The sequence below is a fragment of the Dendropsophus ebraccatus genome, chromosome 7, assembly GCF_027789765.1.
Source record: "Dendropsophus ebraccatus isolate aDenEbr1 chromosome 7, aDenEbr1.pat, whole genome shotgun sequence".
NCBI lineage: Eukaryota > Metazoa > Chordata > Amphibia > Anura > Hylidae > Dendropsophus > Dendropsophus ebraccatus.
Genome location: NC_091460.1, coordinates 115859127 through 115882019, shown reverse-complemented (window position 1 = coordinate 115882019; position 22893 = coordinate 115859127). Strand labels below are relative to the sequence as shown.

At 45.9% G+C, this 22893-nt stretch overlaps 2 protein-coding genes across 4 annotated transcripts in view; one reads left to right on the top strand and one right to left on the bottom strand.

The window, feature by feature from the left end:
* MOB1B (MOB kinase activator 1B) overlaps positions 1–12067 on the bottom strand; it is a 36297-nt gene extending 24230 nt beyond the window's left edge. The window contains exon 1 of one of the 2 annotated variants that reach the window (XM_069978256.1): positions 11336–12067. In XM_069978256.1, coding sequence (XP_069834357.1) covers positions 11336–11361 — 26 coding nt within the window. In that variant the 5' untranslated portion in view covers positions 11362–12067. Of the gene's footprint in view, positions 1–6959; positions 7053–11335 lie in introns of those variants that run through there. The other variant, XM_069978257.1, reaches the window with a different exon arrangement.
* Positions 11569–22893, top strand: part of GRSF1 (G-rich RNA sequence binding factor 1) — a 32403-nt gene continuing 21078 nt past the window's right edge. Inside the window, exons 1-2 of one of the 2 annotated variants that reach the window (XM_069978255.1) lie at positions 11569–11780; positions 21117–21270. In XM_069978255.1, the coding sequence (XP_069834356.1) occupies positions 21201–21270 (70 nt within the window). In that variant the 5' untranslated portion in view covers positions 11569–11780; positions 21117–21200. Of the gene's footprint in view, positions 12014–21116; positions 21271–22893 lie in introns of both variants that reach the window. The other variant, XM_069978254.1, reaches the window with a different exon arrangement.

The following is a 22893-nucleotide window of genomic DNA, read 5'->3' as shown; positions in this document are numbered from 1 at the left end:
ATGTCAGGAAACATGCAACACGTGCAGTCAGAGAAGTGGGAATGCGTTGCTGGAAATATATTTACAGCTTGTGCCCTGGCCTGTGCTCAAGCATCTAATAACGTGACGGCGTATATCTAGTAGACACCATCACCTTATGATCAGTGGGGGTCCGACTGCTGAGACCCTTACTAATCTTAAGAATGAAGGAGCCACAGCACTGACTGGGCATGTTGGCCTCTTCACAGTCTTTCTGCACAGGGGTATGGGACTAGAGTTCCATTAGGGTCTATTCACACGTACAGAAGATTTGATGCTGAAAATTTTCTGTCTTCCATCAATTTGTTACATTGATATCTGCAGCAGATCCTAAGTGTGTGAATGGACTCTTAAAAGGAAAGCAGCCGTGTGGCCACAAATGCTCTCGTGCATTCTAGGGATTGGTCGGGGTCCCAAAGGGCCCTATTACAGGGGACGATTATCGTGCGAAAAATCGTTATATTGTTCGAATTTAAACAATAATCGTTCTGTGTAATTGCAGGCAACGATCGTAAAATCGTTCGTATGCCATTGATCGTTGATTTAGATCTGAACTAAGGATGGTCCGAACCTGCCGAGGTTCGGGTTCGTATGAACCCGAACACTCGGCATCAGATTCCCGCTGTCTGGCCGCTACGTGCAGCGGGTGGATACAGTGGGAGGACTGCCTGGAAAACTGGGATACAGCCTATGGCTATGGCTGTATCCCAGTTTTCCAGGCGGTCCTCCCGCTGTATCCACCCTCTCCACGGATGAGGAAGACAGCGGGAATCATTGCCAAGAGTTCGGGTTCGTACGAACCCGAACCTCGGCAGGGTCGGACCATCCCTAATTTAAGCCTAAAATCATTGCTAATCGTTTGCTGTAATTCCACATTCGTTTGCTCAAGTTCCGCATTTGTTCACTAATCGTTCAGTGTAATTGCACATTGTGCATTGTTTTACGGGCATCAGAAGGAATAAACGATCATAGTAATGATCACAATAACGATCGTAACTAACGACCATCGTTCTGTGTAATATGGGGAATGATTTCAGGTTAACAATAAACAATCTCGTTTGCAATCGTTTATCGTTAAAAATCGCTCCGTGTAATAGGACCCAAAGACTCTAGCAGTTTTAAAACCACTGAACTCACTGGTCTAGTTACAGTAAAAACAGCAAAGCATTTTTATGAAAGCATCAGGGGGTCAGCAAATATACAGATACAGCCTTTTTTCTTTCTTACATTATGTATGTATAAAAGTGGCCTTACATGGTAAATTTTATATGCCTGGAGATGGTATAAAAAAAAAAGAAAAAAAAAGCTATAGTCGCCTACCCTGCTTTAGCACTGCATAGTGCTGTGTATAGACACTGAGAGAAAAATTGGTACGAGAGCGCTGTCCTGCGTCCTACCCATGCAGGGCACTGACTAAGACTAGACTACTCTTCCTGGGGGACCTGGCAGAGGACCAGGGCCCAAGTAGAACCACTGTGGAGAGCTATCTGGTCTGCGTCCTTTCTCCACAGAATCCTAAGACTCCTACTTCACTCAAGGGACTAACTTCCAATCCAGCGTGTAAGGCGCAATGTGGTTGGGTGGAAAGAGTGTAACAGGAGAGCAGGAAGAGAAGAGGTAATAGGACAGAAGAAAGCAAAGATCCTACTGGTTCGCAGATTCTGGTACACAAAAACAGAGTCCCCCTGTTACAATGCTGATGCTCGAGGTCCCGACTACTTAATTGTTCCTGGTGATACATCATCCCCATAGGAACCAACCCACTCAGGGAATTATTGAGCACAACAGTGTCTGTATTGCCTCAGTCATTGATTGGCTGAGCGGGCACTTCTTATGGGGATGACACATCTCCAGGAAGTAGCAGTCATGAGCAAAGACTGGCAGCTGTGGGGGCTCAGGGTGGGTGAGTATAGCCTCCCTTTGATGTTTAGAAAGCCCCAGCCACATACAATTTTTTAAAATCCCCGCACAACTCTTTATACAATATCATTAAGATATGCCATCAGTAGGAGTCTGACCCGTGGAGGTGTCCCGGAGGTGGACTCTCATCTACAGTATGAGATATTTATGGTATAGTCTAAGGATATGCCCCAATGGAAGTTCATCTTCATTCATTTACACAAATTCTTACTGGCTAAATTATCGGTCTGGATTCTGGGTAGTATAGGCCTTACACCAAGCACTGTATACAATGTACAGAGGTTATCTGACATAAGCAAAAACTTTCCCAAAGCCACTGGACTATTGCATTGCATATAAGTTCTGATAAGTCAGATATACTCTGGTTGAGAAATTGTTGACAGTCTTTAGTTGCAACCAGCAAAGCTGTGGTGGACAAATATATATCAGTGGTACCTTGGTTCTCAAACGTAGTTGGTTTAGGAAGGCACTCTGAGAAGCGAGCAGTGTTTTTTCATAGGAAATAATGTAAATGTGTTTAATTGGTTCCAGCACACACCAATAATTACCTACAATACCCATATATTATATTGTATAGTGCCCAGTATAATCACTACAGTACATTACAGAGCAGCACCACACTGTACATTACATTATACACAAGAAACATTCAACAAAACCAGCAATTATAGTACAGTAGTCACTAACTCCTCACTCATCCTTTACTGTATAGAGTCCCCCACCACAGCACTGTAACAGATGGGAGATGGTGGTGCACTGACTGTACTACTACTGTACTGTATATGCTCTCCAGCAGTCTTATACAGTACTGTACAGGATGGGAGATGGCGGTGCACTGACTGTACTACTACTGTTCTGTATATGCACTCCTGCAGTCTTATGCAGTACTGTACAGGATGGGAGATGGCGGTGCACTGACTGTACTACTACTGTACTGTATATGCACTCCAGCAGTCTTATACAGTACTGTACAGGATGGAAGATGGTGGTGCACTGCCTGTACTACTACTGTACTGTATATGCACTCCAGCAGTCTTATACAGTACAGGATGGGAGATGGTGGTGCACTGGCTGTACTACTACTGTACTGTATATGTTCTCCATCAGTCTTATACAGTACAGGATGGGAGATGGTGGTGCACTGACTGTACTACTACTATACTGTATATGCACTCCAGCAGTCTTATACAGTACAGGATGAGAGATGGCGGTGCACTGGCTGCACTACTACTGTACTGTATATGCACTCCAGCAGTCTTATACAGTACTGTACAGGATAGGAGATGGTGATGCACTGACTGTACTACTACTGTACTGTATATGCACTCCAGCAATCTTATACAGTACTGTACAGGATAGGAGATGGTGGTGCACTGGCTGTACTACTACTGTACTGTATATGTTCTCCATCAGTCTTATACAGTACAGGATGGGAGATGGTGGTGCACTGACTGTACTACTACTGTACTGTATATGCACTCCAGCAGTCTTATACAGTACAGGATAGGAGATGGTGGTGCACTGACTGTACTACTACTGTACTGTATATGCACTCCAGCAGTCTTATACAGTACAGGATGGGAGATGGTGGTGCACTGACTGTACTACTACTGTACTGTATATGCACTCCAGCAGTCTTATACAGTACTGTACAGGATAGGAGATGGTGATGCACTGACTGTACTACTACTGTACTGTATATGCACTCCAGCAGTCTTATACTGTACAGGATAGGAGATGGTGATGCACTGACTGTACTACTACTGTACTGTATATGCACTCCAGCAGTCTTATACAGTACAGGATGGGAGATGGTGGTGCACTGACTGTACTACTACTGTACTATATATGCACTCCAGCAGTCTTATACGGTACAGGATAGGAGATGGTGGTGCACTGACTGTACTACTACTGTACTGTATATGCACTCCAGCAGTCTTATACAGTACTGTACAGGATGGGAGATGGTGGTGCACTGACTATACTACTACTGTACTGTGTATGTATTTCAGCAGTATTATACAGTACAGGATGGTAGATGGTGGTGCACTGACTGTACTACTACTATACTGTATATGTATTTCAGAAGTATTATACAGTACTGTACAGGATGGGAGGTGGTGGCGCACTGACTCTACTACTACTGTATTGTATATGTACTTTAGCAGTCTTATACAGTACTGTACAGGATTGGAGATGGTGGTGCACTGACTGTACTACTACTGTACTGTATATGCACTCCAGCAGTCTTATACAGTACTGTACAGGTTGGGAGATGGCGGTGCACTGACTATACTACTACTGTAATGTATATTCACTCCAGCAGTCTTATACAGTACTATACTGTATGTGAAGCCTCACCAGTGTTAAACTCACCAGGTACAACCCACCATCCAAGCTCACAAAAACGTTCAGATAGCGAGTACTTTAAGACTGGGTGCCCAAAAAGTGAAGAGAACTGAGCAAGAGTTTGTATATATAAATATATATACAGTATATGTGTGTGTTAAAATCCATGTCACATGTTCAGACAGCTCCCCAGCTAGGTATTACCAGAGATAGGTCATGATTTTGTCATCATATACACTACATATAGCGTTCTGCAGTTTAGGCAAACTGTTCTCAATCAAACAAAACAAAAAAATACTTCCGCTGTAGTCTTGTTCCTTGAATTGAAAACATTGCTGTAGGAATTATTAGGAGTTATGTCGACATAGGGCAACCTGAAAGGGGTACTCCGGAGACTCAGAAATATTTTTCGCTATCATCAGGTACATCGCTTTGGGTTTTATACCTTAATGGATCGGCGCCAGTGCGGGGATGCCGGTGGCGTGGCACTTTTTTGAACCACTGCGTGGTTCCCACCCATGGTACTGGTGTTTTCGGGAGCACCAGTCCAGTGCACAGGGGACAGGCCTGCTGACCCCGAGTGTGAAGAAACCCCCTCACCTCTGTGATGCAGCTTCTTTAGAATCAATCAAGGAGCACCAGTGCTCTGTGCCGATGCTCCTGAAAAGACTGGCGCTGTGCGCGATAACTGTCCGGCGATTTAAAAAAAAGGTCTGTGCCACTGGTATCTCTCATTCACCCAATGTGTGAGATGGGCTTAAGCGATCTTAACACGATCGCAATAACGAATTTTCCAAACGATATATCGTTCCCTCTAAACGCTGATCGTTATAAAAAACACATCGTTACTTCTAAATCACTAATTGTTCGATTGGGCGAATTATCGCTCAATGTAAACGCAGCATAACAGGGGCCTGTTAACAGTGCAGTATTTCAGTTTTGTTTTTTTACTTATTTTTACGGAAACGAATATCAATGAACAAGCCATTGTTAATCCTTCAGATTTTCTCTGTCACATAGTATAAAGGGGACCAAACAATACCTACTGAGTTATCTTCAGTGTCAGGGTAGACTGCTGACCAGAGTTAATGAATAGGATAAAACATTTTGAAGGTACAAAAAAACAAATTACATATAAAAACACTTCAGCGAAAATGGAAAGGTCAGCAATACAAAGTTCAGCATATATTCGATGCTAAAACAAAGGCCTACAGTGCTCTACTAGTGTGGACTGGTGTGCAAAGACAGCGGCACTCACCCACGTTTAGTCATTTATTTGTGAAAGTTCACATACAGTGTACGGACCTGTAAAGCAGATGCTGGACAGGAACAAGATGACAGCTGTTGGCACTGATTTAGCACTTCTTCTGCCCGCACACTGTATGTAAGCTTTTGCAAATAAATGACAGAATGAAGAAATGCAGGTGAGTGTCACCATCTTTCCTTTATTCATTTGTTACATTGACATATATTTTTAAGTCTAATCTAATCTAGCTTTTTAAGGCCTTTTTAATGAAACTGTATCAAATAAAACGTGTGGACATCAACAGACAGATGGTGATAGCCTTTTTGTGCCCACATGGCGCTTCTGCAGACTACTACAAAGTCCATGAAAAGCATACAAGGGTGAGTGCCGCTGTTTCCCTACTTGCTACTTGATTGACTGTTCTGTATGTGGCTTGAGCACCGCCTGGTATTTCTAATAGATTGCAGCCTACATACACTGGTGTAGTGCCCTGCAGACTACTCATATTTCAAGGGGAGACAGGTAACCCACTGCAACTTTGTTGATTTAGTACAGGAGTAGGGAACCTTGGCTCTCCAGCTATTGCAAAACGACAGCTCCCATCATGCCTGGACAGCCAAAGCTTTAGATTTGGCTGTCCAGGCATGATGGGAGCTGTCGTTTTGCAACAGCTGGAGAGCCAAGGTTTCCAACCCCGAACTACATCAACAAAGTTGCAATGGGGTACCTGTCTCTACTTTAAATAATAGAAGTGTGTCGGCACTACACCAGTGTATGTGGGTTCCCTGATGTAGTACATCACATTGACCTAGAGCTTGCCCTGCACAACGCAGTTCTTTTACATTGGTCAGAGGTCCCCCCTCAGTCAGTCATATACCCCCAAATAAAGTTTTGGGGTCCTTATAGAGCATTTGCTAATACGGCTGATTTCAAAGTATAGAGTTTCTCAAATTATTTTACATACAAATAAAACACATAAAATTCTATCCTATAAAACATTGTTTTTAAGCCAGCAAAAATCATATCATGCCCTCTAATGACCTAGTCCTTTTGTAGAAGACGATAACACTATAGCGAGTGTGTGGAACTGTGCAGACTAGGCCCAGATGTCCTGAAAAGTTTACTAAATAGGATCCTCCTGGCCATTATGTGGATGACACCTACAGAGGAGAACACAAAGCCCCATACTATAATAGCCAGAAGAAAACGTCAGTCTACCAGTGCAAAGGCGTAGAATTCAACCCCGAGTCCAGACAGACAATGGACATAAACCACCAGAGTGGCAGACAATTAACTCTGGGTGACAATGGACAGATCACTCTGCAACAATAGAGAGAAAATGATAGATTGTGCAGACAGGAAGACTAAGTGTCTGAGAGCAGGCAGCACCTGGTGACAATGCAGAGGATGACATGGTGACACTCACAACAAGAAGCTCATCTCCTTGCTAAGCCGACAGCAGCGGGGACAGCAGCAGCAGAGCGCAGGAGGTGACAGTCCACTCAAAACAGCAGCTGTAATCCTTCTGCCAGAGAGATGGGGGTGTGAACCACACGCTGCAGAACGCCTTTTTTTCTCAACAACTTTATTGAAAAAGAACAAGGATAATAAAACAAGATAGAACTGAAAATATGTTGGAAAACTTAAGATTGCAGCAACATTCCGTCACCGCAATTGTATTGTTTGACTGTTTATTTTGTTACCTAGTCCCTAGAAACAGGTTTTTCGTAGGTACTTACATGCAAATAGCCATGCCTATGTGTTTTACACAGGTATATAGTATCACAGGGAGCAATCTCTTAATAGTTCTGTGGAATATGTTGGCGCTACAGGAAATTTCTAAAAATATAATATAATATAAAATATAATATATAATATATAATAATATATACATATTTCATTTGATTTAGGGTCCTATTACACGGAGCGATTTTTAACGATTAACAACTAACGATAAACGATCGCAAACGAGATTATTGTTAACCTGAAATCGTTTACTATATTACACAGAAGGATAGTCGTTAGATACGATCGTTATTGCAATCGTTACTATGATCGTTTATTCCTTCTGATCCCAGCAAAGCAATGGACAATGTGCAATTACACTGATCGATAAGTGAAAAAATGCGGAACTTGAGAGAACGAATGTGGAATTACAGCGAACGATTAACAATAATTTTACATTCACATCTAAATCAACGATCAACGACATACGAACGATTTTTCGATCGTTGCCTGAAATTACACAGAACGATTATCGTTTAAATTCGAACGATATAACGACTTTTCGCACGATAATCGTCCGGTGTAATAGGGCCCTTACGTCTAAATATGTGGCACATCATGCATATTGTGACAATTTTGTTGACGCTAGAAGAACCACATTGATCACAGCTGTAGATGCCTGCAACATGGCAGTGTCGGGACAATATTATTATACTATTATTGCGATCTTCATGTATTGCTCCAGCAGACAATGCAATCCTCTATGTCCTGCTCCTACCTACATTAATATTCTATTTCTATTATAATTGGTCCCCAATACAACAATTAGTCTAGTTTCACTAGAACTGCCCCCTCCCCCCACCTGTACACACGGTGTACGGACCCATGGAATCCAAAGTAAGTATTTGATACGCTGCTGATTTTACAAATGTTCCCACAAAGAATGGAGAGGTGTGTAATATTTTTTGTAGTAATACTTCACCTGTGAGCGACAGAATCTATAAAAAAAAATCCAGAAAATCACATTTTTGGTTTTTAAATAATTATTTAGCATTTTATTGCATGAAATAAGTATTTAATACGTAAGAAAGCAGAACTGAATATTTGGTCCAGAAACCTTTGTTTGTTGACCAGGTTTGCAGACACTGCAGCAGGGATTGTGTCCCACTCCTCCATATACATCTTCTCCAGATCTTTCAGGTTTTGGGTCTGTCACTGGGCAACAATGAGTTACATCTCCTTTCAAAGATTTTCGATTGGGTTCAGGTGTGGAGACTGGCTAGGTCACTCCAGGACCTTGAAATGCTTCTTACAGAGAAAGGCCTTTTACACCCGCTGATTATTGGTCAGGACCTGTCATTGACCTGTGTAAAAGTGACAGCAATCAGCTGAGGACCGGGAAATCCTCGGCTAATCGTCTGTTTAGAACAAGAACATGTTTAAAAATTTATCATAGTCGACCACTGTAAACAAAGCATGTGAGACCACTAACAATCCATATATCCATGCTGCCAGTTTGCAGATCGTACAGCAGTGCATACTTACTTAGTATGCTGCATCCTCTTCTTCAGCTCTCCCGTCAGACTGCTGTCTTCAAGCCGCCACCTCCTCCAGAATGATTGACAGTTGAAGAAGGTGGGGCCTAAAGACACAGCCCCTGGACGGGAAAGTTGAAGAGGATGCCGGATCACAGCAGCAGTACACTAGGTAAGTATACACTGATCTGGAAACCAACAGCACAGATATATGTATATCCATACTGTCAGTTTCCATGGCTGCATGAACGATACATGGATCGCTCATCCAGACCCCCCCCCCCTCGATTTCTCGTGCTGTGTAAGGTCTGCACTTGTTTGCCGCGGACCCTTGCTGAGAAATCAACTCATGTAAAAGGACCTTTGCAAATGAATTGCACTGTGTGTTTCTGGTCATTTCCATGCTTGAAGACCCAGCCACAACCCATCTTCAATGCTCCTACTGAGGGAAGGAGGTTGCTGGCCAAAATCTTGTGATGCATGGCCCCATCCAACCTCCCTTCAAAACCGCAGTCGTCCTGACCCCTATGCAGAAAAGCCCCTCCAAGGTATGATGTTTCCACCTCCATGCTACATGGTTGGGACTGTATTCTTCTTCCTCCAAACACGGCGAGTGGAGTTAAAACCCAAAATTCTAGTTTGGTTTCATCTGAACACATGACCTTCTCCCATGTATAATCCAGATGGTCATTGGTGAACTTCAAATGGGCCTAGACATGTGCTGGCGTGAGCAGGGGGACTTTGCGTGTTCTGCAGGATTTTAATCCATGATGAAATGTTGTGTTACCAAGGTTAATCTTTTCAGCTCTCTCCAAGTCCTGTGTAGTTCTGAAATAAGACAAGAGGAAAAAAGGAGCCGGGAGGATGGCGCCTCGTGTAATCCTGTTACGTGAAAATGGGTGAAATAAAAGTATAGGTGGACTCTCACCTTTTAGCCCCTTGGGCTTTATGCGTATCACCCCACTTTGGGGTAGCTCATTGCATCGGATGATGGCTGCTGGCCAAAGGATCCAGAAAACGGGACTCTCCCAGTGTTGAAACCCGTAGTTTTATGCAGTGGAGAGAAGAAGAAAAAAAAAGGACCTGGGTAGATAACCTGGCGCTGCCAAAAATTCCTTCAAAACGAGTGGAGTATAAAACATAAAACGGCTGATTTATTGAATAAAATCAGTAAAAATGTACATAAAATAAGCAATTACGCGTTTTGGGAGTTGCATCTCCCTTCATCAGATTGCATGTGATGAAGGGAGATGCAACTCCTGAAATGCGTAATTGCTTATTTTATGTACATTTTTACTGCTTTTATCCAATAAATCAGCCATTTTATGTTTTATACTCCACTCGTTGTGAAGTCCCTGGTGTCCCTGGTGTCCTTAGATAGGTCTTTGGTAGGGATGGTCCGAACCTGCCAAGGTTCAGGTTCGTACAAACTCAAACTCTCGGCAATAATTCCCGCTCTCTGCCCGCTCCGTGGAGATTCCCGCTGTATCCACCCGCTGCACGGAGCGGCCAGACAGCAGGAATCTGATGCCGAGTGTTCGGGTTCATACGAACCCCAACCTCGGCACGTTCGGACCATCCTTAGTCTTGGTTTGGTCATGTTAAAGGGCCTGCAAAAATGCTTTTTTATTATGGTAGTATTAGTTCTGCTATGGTTATGGCACAGTCCTGGGGATAGGCTTATAAAGTGCTTTTTCCCTGCACTTACCACTGCATCAAGGCTTCACTTCCTGGATAACATGGTGATGTCACTTCCTGGATAACATGGTGATGTCACTTCCTGGATAACATGGTGATGTCACGACCCGACTCCCAGAGCTGTGTGGGCTGTGGCTGCTAGAGAGGATAATGGCAGAGGGATGCTCAGTGTCCCTCCAGTGCCCTGTGTCCCTCTGCCATCATCCTCTCCAGCAGCCACAGTCTGCACAGCTCTGGGAGTCAGGTCGTGACGAGAGATGAGCGAAATGTTTGGACTTCTGGTCCGAAAGCAGTTCGCTCTCGTCATGCCTGTGATGACGAGATTCAACAGGGATTTCAACATCGATTCCCTGGAATATCCTGGCCGCATATTCCCTGGAGCGCAAGTATGCGGCCGGGATCACAGGCATGACGAGAGAGTGAACTGCCTTCGGACCAGAAGTCCGAACAGTTCGCTCATCTCTAGTCGTGACATCACCATGTTATCCAGGAAGTGACATCACCATGTTATCCAGGAAGTGACATCACCATGTTATCCAGGAAGTGACATCACCATGTTATCCAGGAAGTGACATCACCATGTTATCCAGGAAGTGACATCACCATGTTATCCAGGAAGTGACATCACCATGTTATCCAGGAAGTGACATCACCATGTTATCCAGGAAGTGAAGCCTTTATGCAGTAGTAAGTGCAGGGAAAAAAAGCACTTTATAAGCATTTCCCGTAATAAGTGTATATTGGGGATTTTTGGAGGACAATACAATATTTTTCGCCAAACTTCTTTAAAGATCCACTTTAAGGCTCAAAACTGGCTGCTATTAATGGAATTAAAAGATTTTACCATAGTTCAGTCCCTTGTAACATCATTGTCCTTATCGTTATTATGTATGGGTTATGGTCATTTAGTATAACATCCGCAGTGCACGACCTCTGATCCCACAAGCATCACCTCCTAGCCGGAGAGCCGGCCACAAGGTCAGGTGACTTACACAATGTCACCAGAATCTGCTTCTCCACGTGATAGCCGGCACATGCGCACACCGATGCATGAGGGGAGATGTAGTCCGGCCACTGCAGCTTACGCTCATTGGACGAGCCGAAGCACCGGAAGTGGCGGTTGCCTTGTACGTTTTCTTGTCATTTGTTGACGCAAAGCGAGGACCGCTGGGAGATGTAGTTCAGGCGGCTTCCCGAGTGTAGCCATTGGTCGCTGGTGAAGCGGTGGTTGGTGGGAGCTGTAGTTCTTCTTCCTGTTTCGGAGCTGTGGAGTCGTCGGCTGGTCCTTGGTGAGCTCCCCCTGGGTTTCCGGGTGTGGTGTTTGCCCTTCCTCTGCATGGCCGGGAGCTGCAGGATCATCAGCGCCTCGATAGCTCAGCTTCTGCTGAGGGGCCAGGGCCGGGGAGCTGCGCTGCTGTGGAGAGGGAAGCCCGAGCTGCAGAGCGCTGTGTGGCGGGCAGGGAGACTGTGGGCACCGGGACAGGAGAGGCTGCGCAGGTCCCTCTGCACCACCAACTACCAGGTAGGAGCCCGTGCTGTGCCCTGCAGGGTGTACGGCCCGGTGTCTAACGGACCTAACGGAAGCCTCACGTGTCTCCACGGCTGTCCATACCAGTGGGCACAGGAGTGACGTCACAGAGGGGGGGGGGTCACCTGCGTTTCTAGGCTCTTCTCAGGCTCAGTTCACACCTGGGCAGCATTTTTTTTTTTTGAGCAGCAAAACAATAATAAAAAAACAGACCGGTTTTGTCCAGTGTTTTTTGTCAGAACCCAGCCTAAATTAAAAAAAAAAAAAAAAAAATCAGTATATGACCAATCGCTGGCCACTGTTTTGGTGATTTGGTTACATGTTGGTGTGGCACATCAAGGTGAAGACACACTAGCGAGGAATCTGAAAGTCTCACTGTCGGTTAAATTTTTATTTTTGCAGAAATGAATAGTAGAGGCGATTTTATGAAACTTTGTAATTGGGTTTATTAGCTGAAAAATGCATTTTTATCATGAAAAGGCAGTTTATGGCTCTCCCCCCCCCCCCCCCTGTCTTCATGGTTTTATATGGAGAGGGGTGGAGGGAGATGAGACACCAAAACAGGACAACAAAGAGTTAATTTACAGCTACATCACAGGGCTATCTACTCTGAAGTCAGCACTGACCTCTGAATAGCAGCTTTCACACAGTACCTGCTGTGTAATACTTTGTTCACTGCTCTCTGCTGGCGACTAATCTCCCCCCTCCCCTCTCCATAGGTTACACAGGGCTCGACTAATGTAAAAGAGTTAAGATTTCCTCAAAAAGGGGGGTTGAACGAGAGGGGGGGGGGGACCTAGGGAAAGTCTTTTTGAATGCAGATAATGGCATATTTGCCTAATAAACCCAATTACAACGTTTCTTAAAATCGTCTGTACTATTGATTTCTGTAAAAAAAATAATAAATTAAATGACAGTGACACTTTAAAGTGGCAGTAGTGAAGCATTGGGTGGTTAAGTCACGTACTGACCATTATCACACCAATAAACTGTATTACCTATACACAGGCAGGGGCTAATAGTATAATGACTGGGGGTCTCACTAATGAGACCCCAGAGATCACACAAAATGAGGGTCCATTTAGTCTCTTTTTGACTGTATTCGCCAGTCCTGGGCATTTGCCCTTCTCCCCTAGGCCATCCTGTTGTTACTAGTTATCGGCGAGATTAGTTATGGTGTCCGATATCCTGATGGAGGGTGGTCACCTCCGCAAAGTCCTCAACAGAGAGGTCACTTGGATTGACACCCCTTTGAGAGTTGAGCAGTAGTGACTTCCTCTTTGACTGTCTGTGCCAGGGGAGTCAAACTGCAGCACCCCAGCTGTACCAAAACTACAGTTCCCATCATGCCTAGACAGTTAAGAGGGTATTCCACTCAAATTAAACTTTCATAAAGGTAAAAATACGCTGTTAATGTTTCCCCAAGCGTAGCAGTAAATTGAGAATTTAATTTGAGTGGAATACCCCTTTAAAGTGACTGTACCACTAGGCCCAGGCTGAAGCACTGGAGGTGGGACGACCCATCCTAAGTGGGAGAAAACCCCCGCCCCTCTATGATAGGGTTCCATTGATTCTAATGGAGTCACGTCATGGAGGGGCTGGGGTTTCCTCCCACTAAGGGTGGGTCGGCCCGCCTCCGGTGCTTCATCCTGGGCCTGGTGGTACAGTCACTTTAAAGCTTTGTCTGTCCAGGCATGATGGGATTTGTAGCTTTGCAATAGCTTAAAGGACAACTCCGGCCCAAACTATTTTTTAATATGTTATTACTTACGGAAAGTTAGACAAATTTTTAATGTACATTTATTATGGGAAATGCACATATAGGGCTATTTCCCGTAATTTAGTAGATCAGGGAGACTTCAGATTCTCTAAAAAGAGATAACGTCACGAATCGGGTGTGTAATTACAATGGAGTGTCCAGCAGGGGCGCACTATTTATAGAAGTCAATGAGTACCATGTACATGTAATACAGTATACAGTGTTTTTGATTGAATACATTTATGGAATACTTTGGGGAGCAAGTGTCCTTGCTCCCCAAAGTATTCCATAAATGTAATCAATCAGTACATAACAGTAAACTGCCGCCGCTGCCGAACGCCTGCCGCTGCCGAACACCCGCCGCTCTGGACTAGACTCAACTACTACTCTCATGGTGATGGGAGAGTAGTAGCTGGGTTATATCGCCGCCACCGCTGCTGCTGCTGCATCTGATGGGTGCAGGGGGAGCCGCTCATCACTGTGCAGCTATCATCCCCCTCCGCTCCCCCCTCCTCCTCCGGCCAAACTTTACACCATGTGATGGCTGACTCCCCGCCCGGCGCCGCTCTCCGATCACACATGCCAGCCGGGGACACCAGGAAGCACCAGAAGCCGGCATGTGTGATCGGAGAGCGGTGGCCGGGCGGGGAGTCAGCCATCACATGGGGGGGGGGGGGGGGGGAGTGGAGGGGATGATAGCTGCACAGTGATGACCGGCTCCCCCTGCGCCCATTAGCAGCAGCATCAGCGGCGGCGGCGATATAACCTAGTGATGTCTCGATACCAGAATTTTGAGTTCGATACCGATACCAACTTTTTTTTTTTTTCAATGCTCGATACCAATTCGATACTTAAAAAATTATATTTAAGAAAAAAAAAAAAAAAAAAAACATAAGAATAGAAATGACCCCCCCCCCCCCCCCTCCCCTCCCCCAGGTTCAGGTCAGTACGAACCAATTTATGTTCCCTAATTTTATTACTTTAAAAATAAAGTCCCCATTATTTAAAATAAATAAAAACTTGCCCAACTCTGACTCACTTTTTTTTATCTCTCTGCCTGTCTGGCTGGGGGGTGAGGGGCATTTTTTGAGCTGTGATCTGTAGTTTTATTTAGTACCTTCTTTTTATGGGGTACTGAATTGGGTGGTTTCTGCACTTGCTCGGTTTATCGTGCGTGATCAGGAAAGTGACGGGTAGTATGGACAATAACACTTCAGCTGCCAGGGATGGGGATTGTAGTCATGTAACACACAACTGCTATCAGGTGGGAGGATGGGGGTTGTAGTCATGTAACACACAACTGCTATCGAGGAGGATGGGGGTTGTAGTCATGTAACACTTTAACAATCAGAGGGTGATGGGGGTTGTAGCCATATAACAGACACCAGCCAGCAGGGGGGATGATGGGGGTTGTAGCCATATAACAGACACCAGCCAGCAGGGGGGATGATGGGGGTTGTAGCCATATAACAGACACCAGCCAGCAGGGGGGATGATGGGGGTTGTAGCCATATAACAGACACCAGCCAGCAGGGGGGATGATGGGGGTTGTAGCCATATAACAGACACCAGCCAGCAGGGGGGATGATGGGGGTTGTAGCCATATAACAGACACCAGCCAGCAGGGGGGATGATGGGGGTTGTAGCCATATAACAGACACCAGCCAGCAGGGGGGATGATGGGGGTTGTAGCCATATAACAGACACCAGCCAGCAGGGGGGATGATGGGGGTTGTAGCCATATAACAGACACCAGCCAGCAGGGGGGATGATGGGGGTTGTAGCCATATAACAGACACCAGCCAGCAGGGGGGATGATGGGGGTTGTAGCCATATAACAGACACCAGCCAGCAGGGGGGATGATGGGGGTTGTAGCCATATAACAGACACCAGCCAGCAGGGGGGATGATGGGGGTTGTAGCCATATAACACACACCAGCCAGCAGGGGGGATGATGGGGGTTGTAGCCATATAACACACACCAGCCAGCAGGGGGGATGATGGGGGTTGTAGCCATATAACACACACCAGCCAGCAGGGGGGATGATGGGGGTTGTAGCCATATAACACACACCAGCCAGCAGGGGGGATGATGGGGGTTGTAGCCATATAACACACACCAGCCAGCAGGGGGGATGATGGGGGTTGTAGCCATATAACACACACCAGCCAGCAGGGGGGATGATGGGGGTTGTAGCCATATAACACACACCAGCCAGCAGGGGGGATGATGGGGGTTGTAGCCATATAACACACACCAGCCAGCAGGGGGGATGATGGGGGTTGTAGCCATATAACACACACCAGCCAGCAGGGGGGATGATGGGGGGCTGTAGTTTTACTATTCCTGGTGTCAGGTCATGCTTACCGGTGACCTGGATTTGTCTGTGATCTGCAGGTTACAGCCCCCCTGCCCCTCCCAGTCAGAGTCAGGCCGACTGTAAACCCCCCACGTTGTGTCTACTCCGGAGTCTCCTGCCGGCCCCGGCCTCCCGCCTCCTCACACTCCTGCCGCCCCCACCACCTCATAGTCCAGTGCAGATGTAGTGGCTGCATCTCCTGCCGCCCCCTCCTCCAGCCTTCTCCTCTCCCGGACACCGCTCTCCCTCTCCAGCCCGTGACCCTGCTCTGCCCGCAGTCATTAGCAGCGGGGGTCTGCTACACACAGTAGCCGACCCCCGCTGTATATGGAGCGGGCTCAGGAGGGGGGTAATGCCGCTGTCAGTGTGACAGCGGCATCTATATAGTTACATAGCCGGCACTAGCAATAGCTATGTGCCGGCTATTTGAATTTGGCGCCGACGGGGTAAGAGGGTGCGCGCTGAGGAGGTGACAGGTGGGAGCAGGGGGCGGCACACAGAGAACACGGCCGGCGCTCATATAGCTGCCGGCCGTGTTCTCTGCGCTATACTTTATGTTAAACTGCATAATAGCGCAGTTTAACATAAAGTTTCGATACCAGGAAATCCTGGTATCGAACTGTTTTTCGGCCCGGAATATTGATAGTAGTATCGATATTTCGGTGCATCGTGCAACACTAATATAACCCAGCTACTACTCTCCCATCACCATGAGAGTAGTAGTTGAGTCTAGTTCGGCGGGTTACTGTTATGTACTGATTGATTACATTTATGGAATACTTTGGGGAGCAAGGACACTTGCTCCCCAAAGTATTCCATAAATGTAATCAATCAAAAACACTGTATACTGTATTACATTTACATACACATCCATTGTAATTATAATGGAGTGTCCAGCAGGGGCGCACTATATATAGAAGTCAATCGTACTCATTGACTTCATGAATCGGTGCTCTATTATATACACAGCATTGATCTCAATGGGAGATCAGTGCTGTGTATATAGAAGTCCCACAGGGGGCTTCTAATTACTGGATGAGAAAAAAGAATAAAGTGTTTTTATTAATAAATAACCCCCTCCTCTAATTAAGTCCAAATCACCCCCCTTTTCCCATTTTATAAATAAAAATAAATAAACATGTTTGGTATTGCCGCGTGCGTAGTTGCCTGAAATATTAATTTATTTAATTCATGATCCCTCATGGTAAACAGCGTAAGCGCAAAAAAATTCCAAAGTGCAAAATTTCGCATTTTTGGTTGCATCAAATTCAGAAAAATTTGTTATAGGCCGCTCAGCCAATCACAGGCCGCGGCGGTCCCGGCCTGTGATTGGCTGAGCGGCCTACCAGCTGACAGGCCGCTGTGAAGCTAGAGCGCGCACGGGACCCCGGGAGAAGCGGACAGCAGGAGCAGCCCTGGAACGTGGATGGGTAATGTATGCCAGTTTAGCAAGGGCTGCAAGGACATTGGTAACAATGTCCTTGCAGCTCTTGTCAAACGATTATCGGGCCGTGTTATAGGCCCAGTAAACGAGCAACGATCTAGCAGATCAGCGCTCGTTTACAGGTATTATCGGTCCCTGCTCGGCACGTGTAATACCACCCTAAGTGTGGGGCAAGGGGACATTTCTAATAGCGGGGGCTTGGGTCAGGTCCCTAAAGTGTATCCTCTCTATAGCACGCCTAATAAAGCAGTTAAGCAGGCTCTATTGTAGTGAAATTTAACAGGATTTATTCAGATATATTTTCTGTCACTGTTTCTACCTCACAAACACAGGACATTGCTTCATTTTACCTCACAACACACTGACTGGACGCCACACAAGATCCTCCTTTCCTTTTTCCCTATACTGCTCAGGAGTCTGTCACTGTTCTGTTGTTTCCCTGCCCCTTGGCCAGGTGCTCACTGATTGGTGTGATTTCATTGGTGGGCGGGGTTACAGATGAGGTCTTACAGCTTGCCTGGCAACAGAATAAACCAAGTTCATGTGACTTTGGTCTCAGAAAGGAGGGGGGAACAGAGGACCCGAGACCACGTGGACGAAGACGCAAGGATTTTCAGCAGCTTCAGGGTGTAAGTCACCATGTGCTGCCGACAAACTGCCCAATTCATGTAATAGAAGCCTATTACAAACAAGCTTAGATTATGAGTGGGGATTGAACAGGGTTAAATTTTAATAAGTGGAGTACCCCTTTAAATGTGACCTCTCAGAAAATTGACCCTTTACATTACTTTATACATGTGAAATAAGTTTTAGTAACTTTAGAATTCTAAACATCAAGTCCTTGTGTGGATTCAAATCACTGGCATACATATAAGCTGCTGTAAAGTCTGTGAGGGTATCAGTAAATTTGAACCCCCCGTGATCAGAAGGATATGTATAGCATAGTATGCATAGCCTATCATTCTAAGGGCTTTTATAAATGGAACATATTATCTGTTTTAGAGATGAGAAAGCCACTGCCAGGTGCCTTATTTCCACAAGAACAAAAGGATCAATCTTGTTAAAGTCAAACATGCCTAACTATTTTCTCCTCAAAGCAATAAAGTGTACCTGTCATCAGGGCTGCTGCTGGATCAGCGGTGAATTTCAATTTGTGGGCGGAAGTTTTGATCTCCATGGCTACGAATACACATAAGACCATAATTACTGTCTCATGCACGTTTGTAGCCATGGATACCCGAACTTTCGCCCAGAAGGTGGAATTCACCACTGATCCAGCAGCAGCCCCGATGACGGGTACACCTTAAAGGGGTTGTTTAAGAATATACATTTTTTTTATAAATATATTTTGCTGGGGTGCTTTTGGGGATAAAAAAAATAAATAATAAAAAAAAGAATGTGGTCCCCAGCAGCTTTAGATGTGATGTAATCTGGTCCCCTTCTTATCACTCTTCCTATTTCCAAGACGGACTTGTCTGAGCAGGGACATTCTCATGAGCAGAGCTCATCCAATCACTGACCGATACAGGACACCACTGCGACCAGTGATTGGCAGAGCGGGCAAATCCGTCTTAGAAGTAGAAGGAAGCAAAATGTAAAAAATTTAAGGGTCCTTTTCAATCGTACAGGATCTGCAACAGATTTGTTGCTGTGTTTCAGCATTTAGCTACATTATCTGCAGGATCAAATCAGGATGGACAAAGAAAAAGTAAGACTCTTGTCCTAAAATTTTTGGGCGAGATTTAAAGAGGTATTCTGCTGAGATGAAAGTGATTGGCTGAGTGTGCTGTCACTGCTGAGATGAGTCAGTCTTGGAGGTGGGATCGTTCAGCTGTAGGAGGACACTGGGGGAGCGTGGAAAGGTAAGAATTCGCTGTTTGTTTTGTCTCTGGGCAGCAACATATTAAAAGGATAACTTCAGCGGAATACCCCTTTAACTTGACTTGTTTTTAGAAGCTTTTTTTTCTCAGTTGTATTTGTACAGAGAAGTACTGTTCATTATTCATGTTGATCAATATGGATTACTTTTCTTGTCTTTTATTTTTCTTCCCCTTTAGGTGGTGTCCATTTTTTCCCTTTTTAAGAGTACCTGTCTTAAAAAAACAAAAAACAACCTTTTGATACCCGAGACAGACACATTAAAAAACTTTAGCAGTCAAGGTCTGAGTGTTCAGGCCCGGACCAATCAGTACACAGAGCTGGGAGATGACCACGTGTCGGGAGTGAATGCGCTGCATGCGGACTTCTCCTGGACCGTTATTCTGATTGGTCACAGCCTGAACACTCTGAACCCAACTGATAAAATGTATTTTTTATGACAGTGCTCATTTAGGGTAGGTTCACACGTACCGGATCAGCAGCGATTTCACGCTGCGAGTTTGCAGCGTAATCCGCTGCGGGGCCTGTACTGTATAGCTGAATGGGTCCCATACACACAGCGGATCTGCTGCATGTATGGGACCCGGCCCCTTTAACCGCTGGCCACCCGCAGCCCCGGCCCTGAGCATAGATTACCGGCTGGCGCCGCAGCTGTGTGTGAGGCTCCCGGCTTCCCTCTCTCCTAATCAGCCAATCAGTGCTGCCGTGCAGGTAATGTATGCTTGGGGCTGCGGCCGGCGGCGCGGGGGTTAAAGGGACCGGGTCCCATACAGGCAGCGGGTCCGCTGCGTGTATTGGACCCATTCAGCTTTACAGTACTGGATCCACAGCGGATTTCGCTGCAAACTCGCAGCATGAAATCCGCTGCGGATCCGTTACGTGTGAACGCACCCTTAGGGTGCCTTCACACCTACCGGATCCACAGCGGATCTCACTTCTGCGTATTCGAAGCAAGAACTGCTGCGGATCCGGTATCAATTCACCCCTATGATAGCACATATTCGCAGCGGGATTGACATCGGGATTTTATGCTCTCGGCGGTGGGCTGATGGGGGGGGATGTGGCCGGAATGGGGTGGATGCGACGGCGGGGCTGCGGGCACCAGGGAGTTAAAGCACATATTTACAGCGGGATGTCAATCCCGCTGCGAATATGTGCTATCATAGGGGTGAATTGATACCGGATCCGCAGCGGTTCTCGCTTCGAATCCGCAGAAGTGAGATCAGCTGTGGATCCGGTAGGTGTGAAGGCACCCTAAGGGTACAAACACACACAGCGTATACGCAGCAGATTTGATGGTGCAGATTTGATGCTGTGTTCAGTTATTTAGATCTTATCTGCTGCGTATTTGCTGCGTATCGCAGCAGTAAATACGCAGCGTATATGCCATGTGTGTTTGTACCCTTAAGGAGGTTTTGGCTGAATTGTGTTTCTGTACCTGTTAATCTGCTTTAGGGTATAAACCCACACACCGTTTATGCAGCGTATTTACTGCTGCGATACGCAGCAAATACGCAGCAGATTAGATCTAAATAACTGAACACAGCATCAAATCTAAACCATCAAATCTGCTGCGTATTTGTTGCGTATCTGATGTGTAAACGGTGTGTGGGTTTGTACCCTTAAACTTTCTAATCTGCTTTTTGTTTTCCCAGAGTCCGTACAGTTCACATGTAAGTGAGGATTACCTTGATTTACCGGAGTATGTGCCAGGGCCTGTAAGCAAAGAACCAAGTAAGATGTTCATTGTGCGTGCTAGAGGGCTGCCGTGGTCATGCACTGCTGAAGACGTGCTTAATTTTTTCTCTGGTACGTTTTTCTACTCTTATCTCTCTAGAAGGGTTTTCCAAGCAAAGTGTTGTTTTTTTTTTTTGTTTGTTTTTTTTATTTTGTTTAATGCTTTCATGTCCAGTAAAAAAAAAAAAAAAAAGTCCTTTAAAGTGACACTGTCACCTCCTATTTGCATTCTCACTTCTCTACACAGGTGTAAAGGGTAAATTTAGCGCTTTTCATAACTTATTTTATATCATACGTCATGGTGTTTGTTCAAGTAAAAAGTCATCTTTTATCAACTGCAGATTGTGTTAAGTGGGCGGGGCCTCGTGGCATTAGCGCCACTTAGCACCGCCCACAATGCCACAGTTGGCCCCGCCCCCCTCGCTAGCCATTGGAACAGGCTGTCCGAAAGGTGTAGACCCCAACCCCTTTACGTCAGCCAACCAATGGGCGTCAAGGGGGCGTGGCCAACGGTACTGTTGTGGGTGGGGCTAAGTGGTGCTAATTCCGCGAGGTCACGCCCACTTAATACAATCTGCAGTTGATAAAAGGACACTTTTTACTTGAACAAACACCATGACGTATGATATGAAATAAGGTATGAAAAACGCTAAATTTACCCTTTACACCTGTGTCAGAATGCACAAAGGGGGTGACAGTGTCACTTTAAGTGCCCAGTTTCTGCTGTTTGCCCCACGCTGCTCTCTGCTTCTTGTGCATTCCTGTGACATGTGGTCCCTGCAGAATATGCCTACATGGGGGGTCACTCATGCGGCAGCAATTGGCTGATTGGCTTTTTGTTCAGGAAGAAAACCTCACAGGAACCAGCAAGGAATGGAGAGCAGTAGGGACTGGGTGTCATCAAATTGGCATCGGCAGGGATTGGGGTAGGTGAGTATAGCTTTTATTAATTTTTTATTTTACCCAGCAGCATTTAAATACAAAATTAAAAATAAAGGGGGAGATTTATCAAACATGGTGTAAAGTGAAACTGGCTCAGTTGCCCCTAGCAACCAACCAGATTCCACCTTTCATTTTCCAAAGAGTCTGTGAGGAGTGAAAGGTGGAATCTGATTGGTTGCTAGGGGCAACTGAGCCAGTTTCACTTTACACCATGTTTGATAAATCTCATATAAGAGGATATTGACTAAAAGGTGCGTGGCTTACCCATTCACTTTAAGGGTATATTCACACGGGCGGGCTCGCAGCGAGATTCTCGCTGCGAGCCCGGCAGGTCCTGGCAGTTCCCATAAACTACATACTTGCTGCGGTCTAAACGACCGCAGCGAGTATGTAATTATACCGCCCTTAACCCCTTCTGCTCCCGCCGGCTCCCCCGCTGTAAGCAGCATACATTACCTGTCCTTGCTGCACGGGTCCGGCGTCCTGCTCTCCCGTCCGGCCAATTAGTGTGTTGCCCAGCCGCAGCCACTGATTGGCCGGGCGGGAGAGCAGGACGCCGGACCCGTGCAGCAAGGACAGGTAATGTATGCTGCTTACAGCGGGGGAGCCGGCGGGAGTAGAAGGGGTTAAGCGCGGTATAATTACATACTCGCTGCGGTCGTTTAGACCGCAGCAAGTATGTAGTGTATGGGAACTGACAGGACCTGCCGGGCTCGCAGCGAGAATCTCGCTGCGAGAATCTCGCTGCGAGCC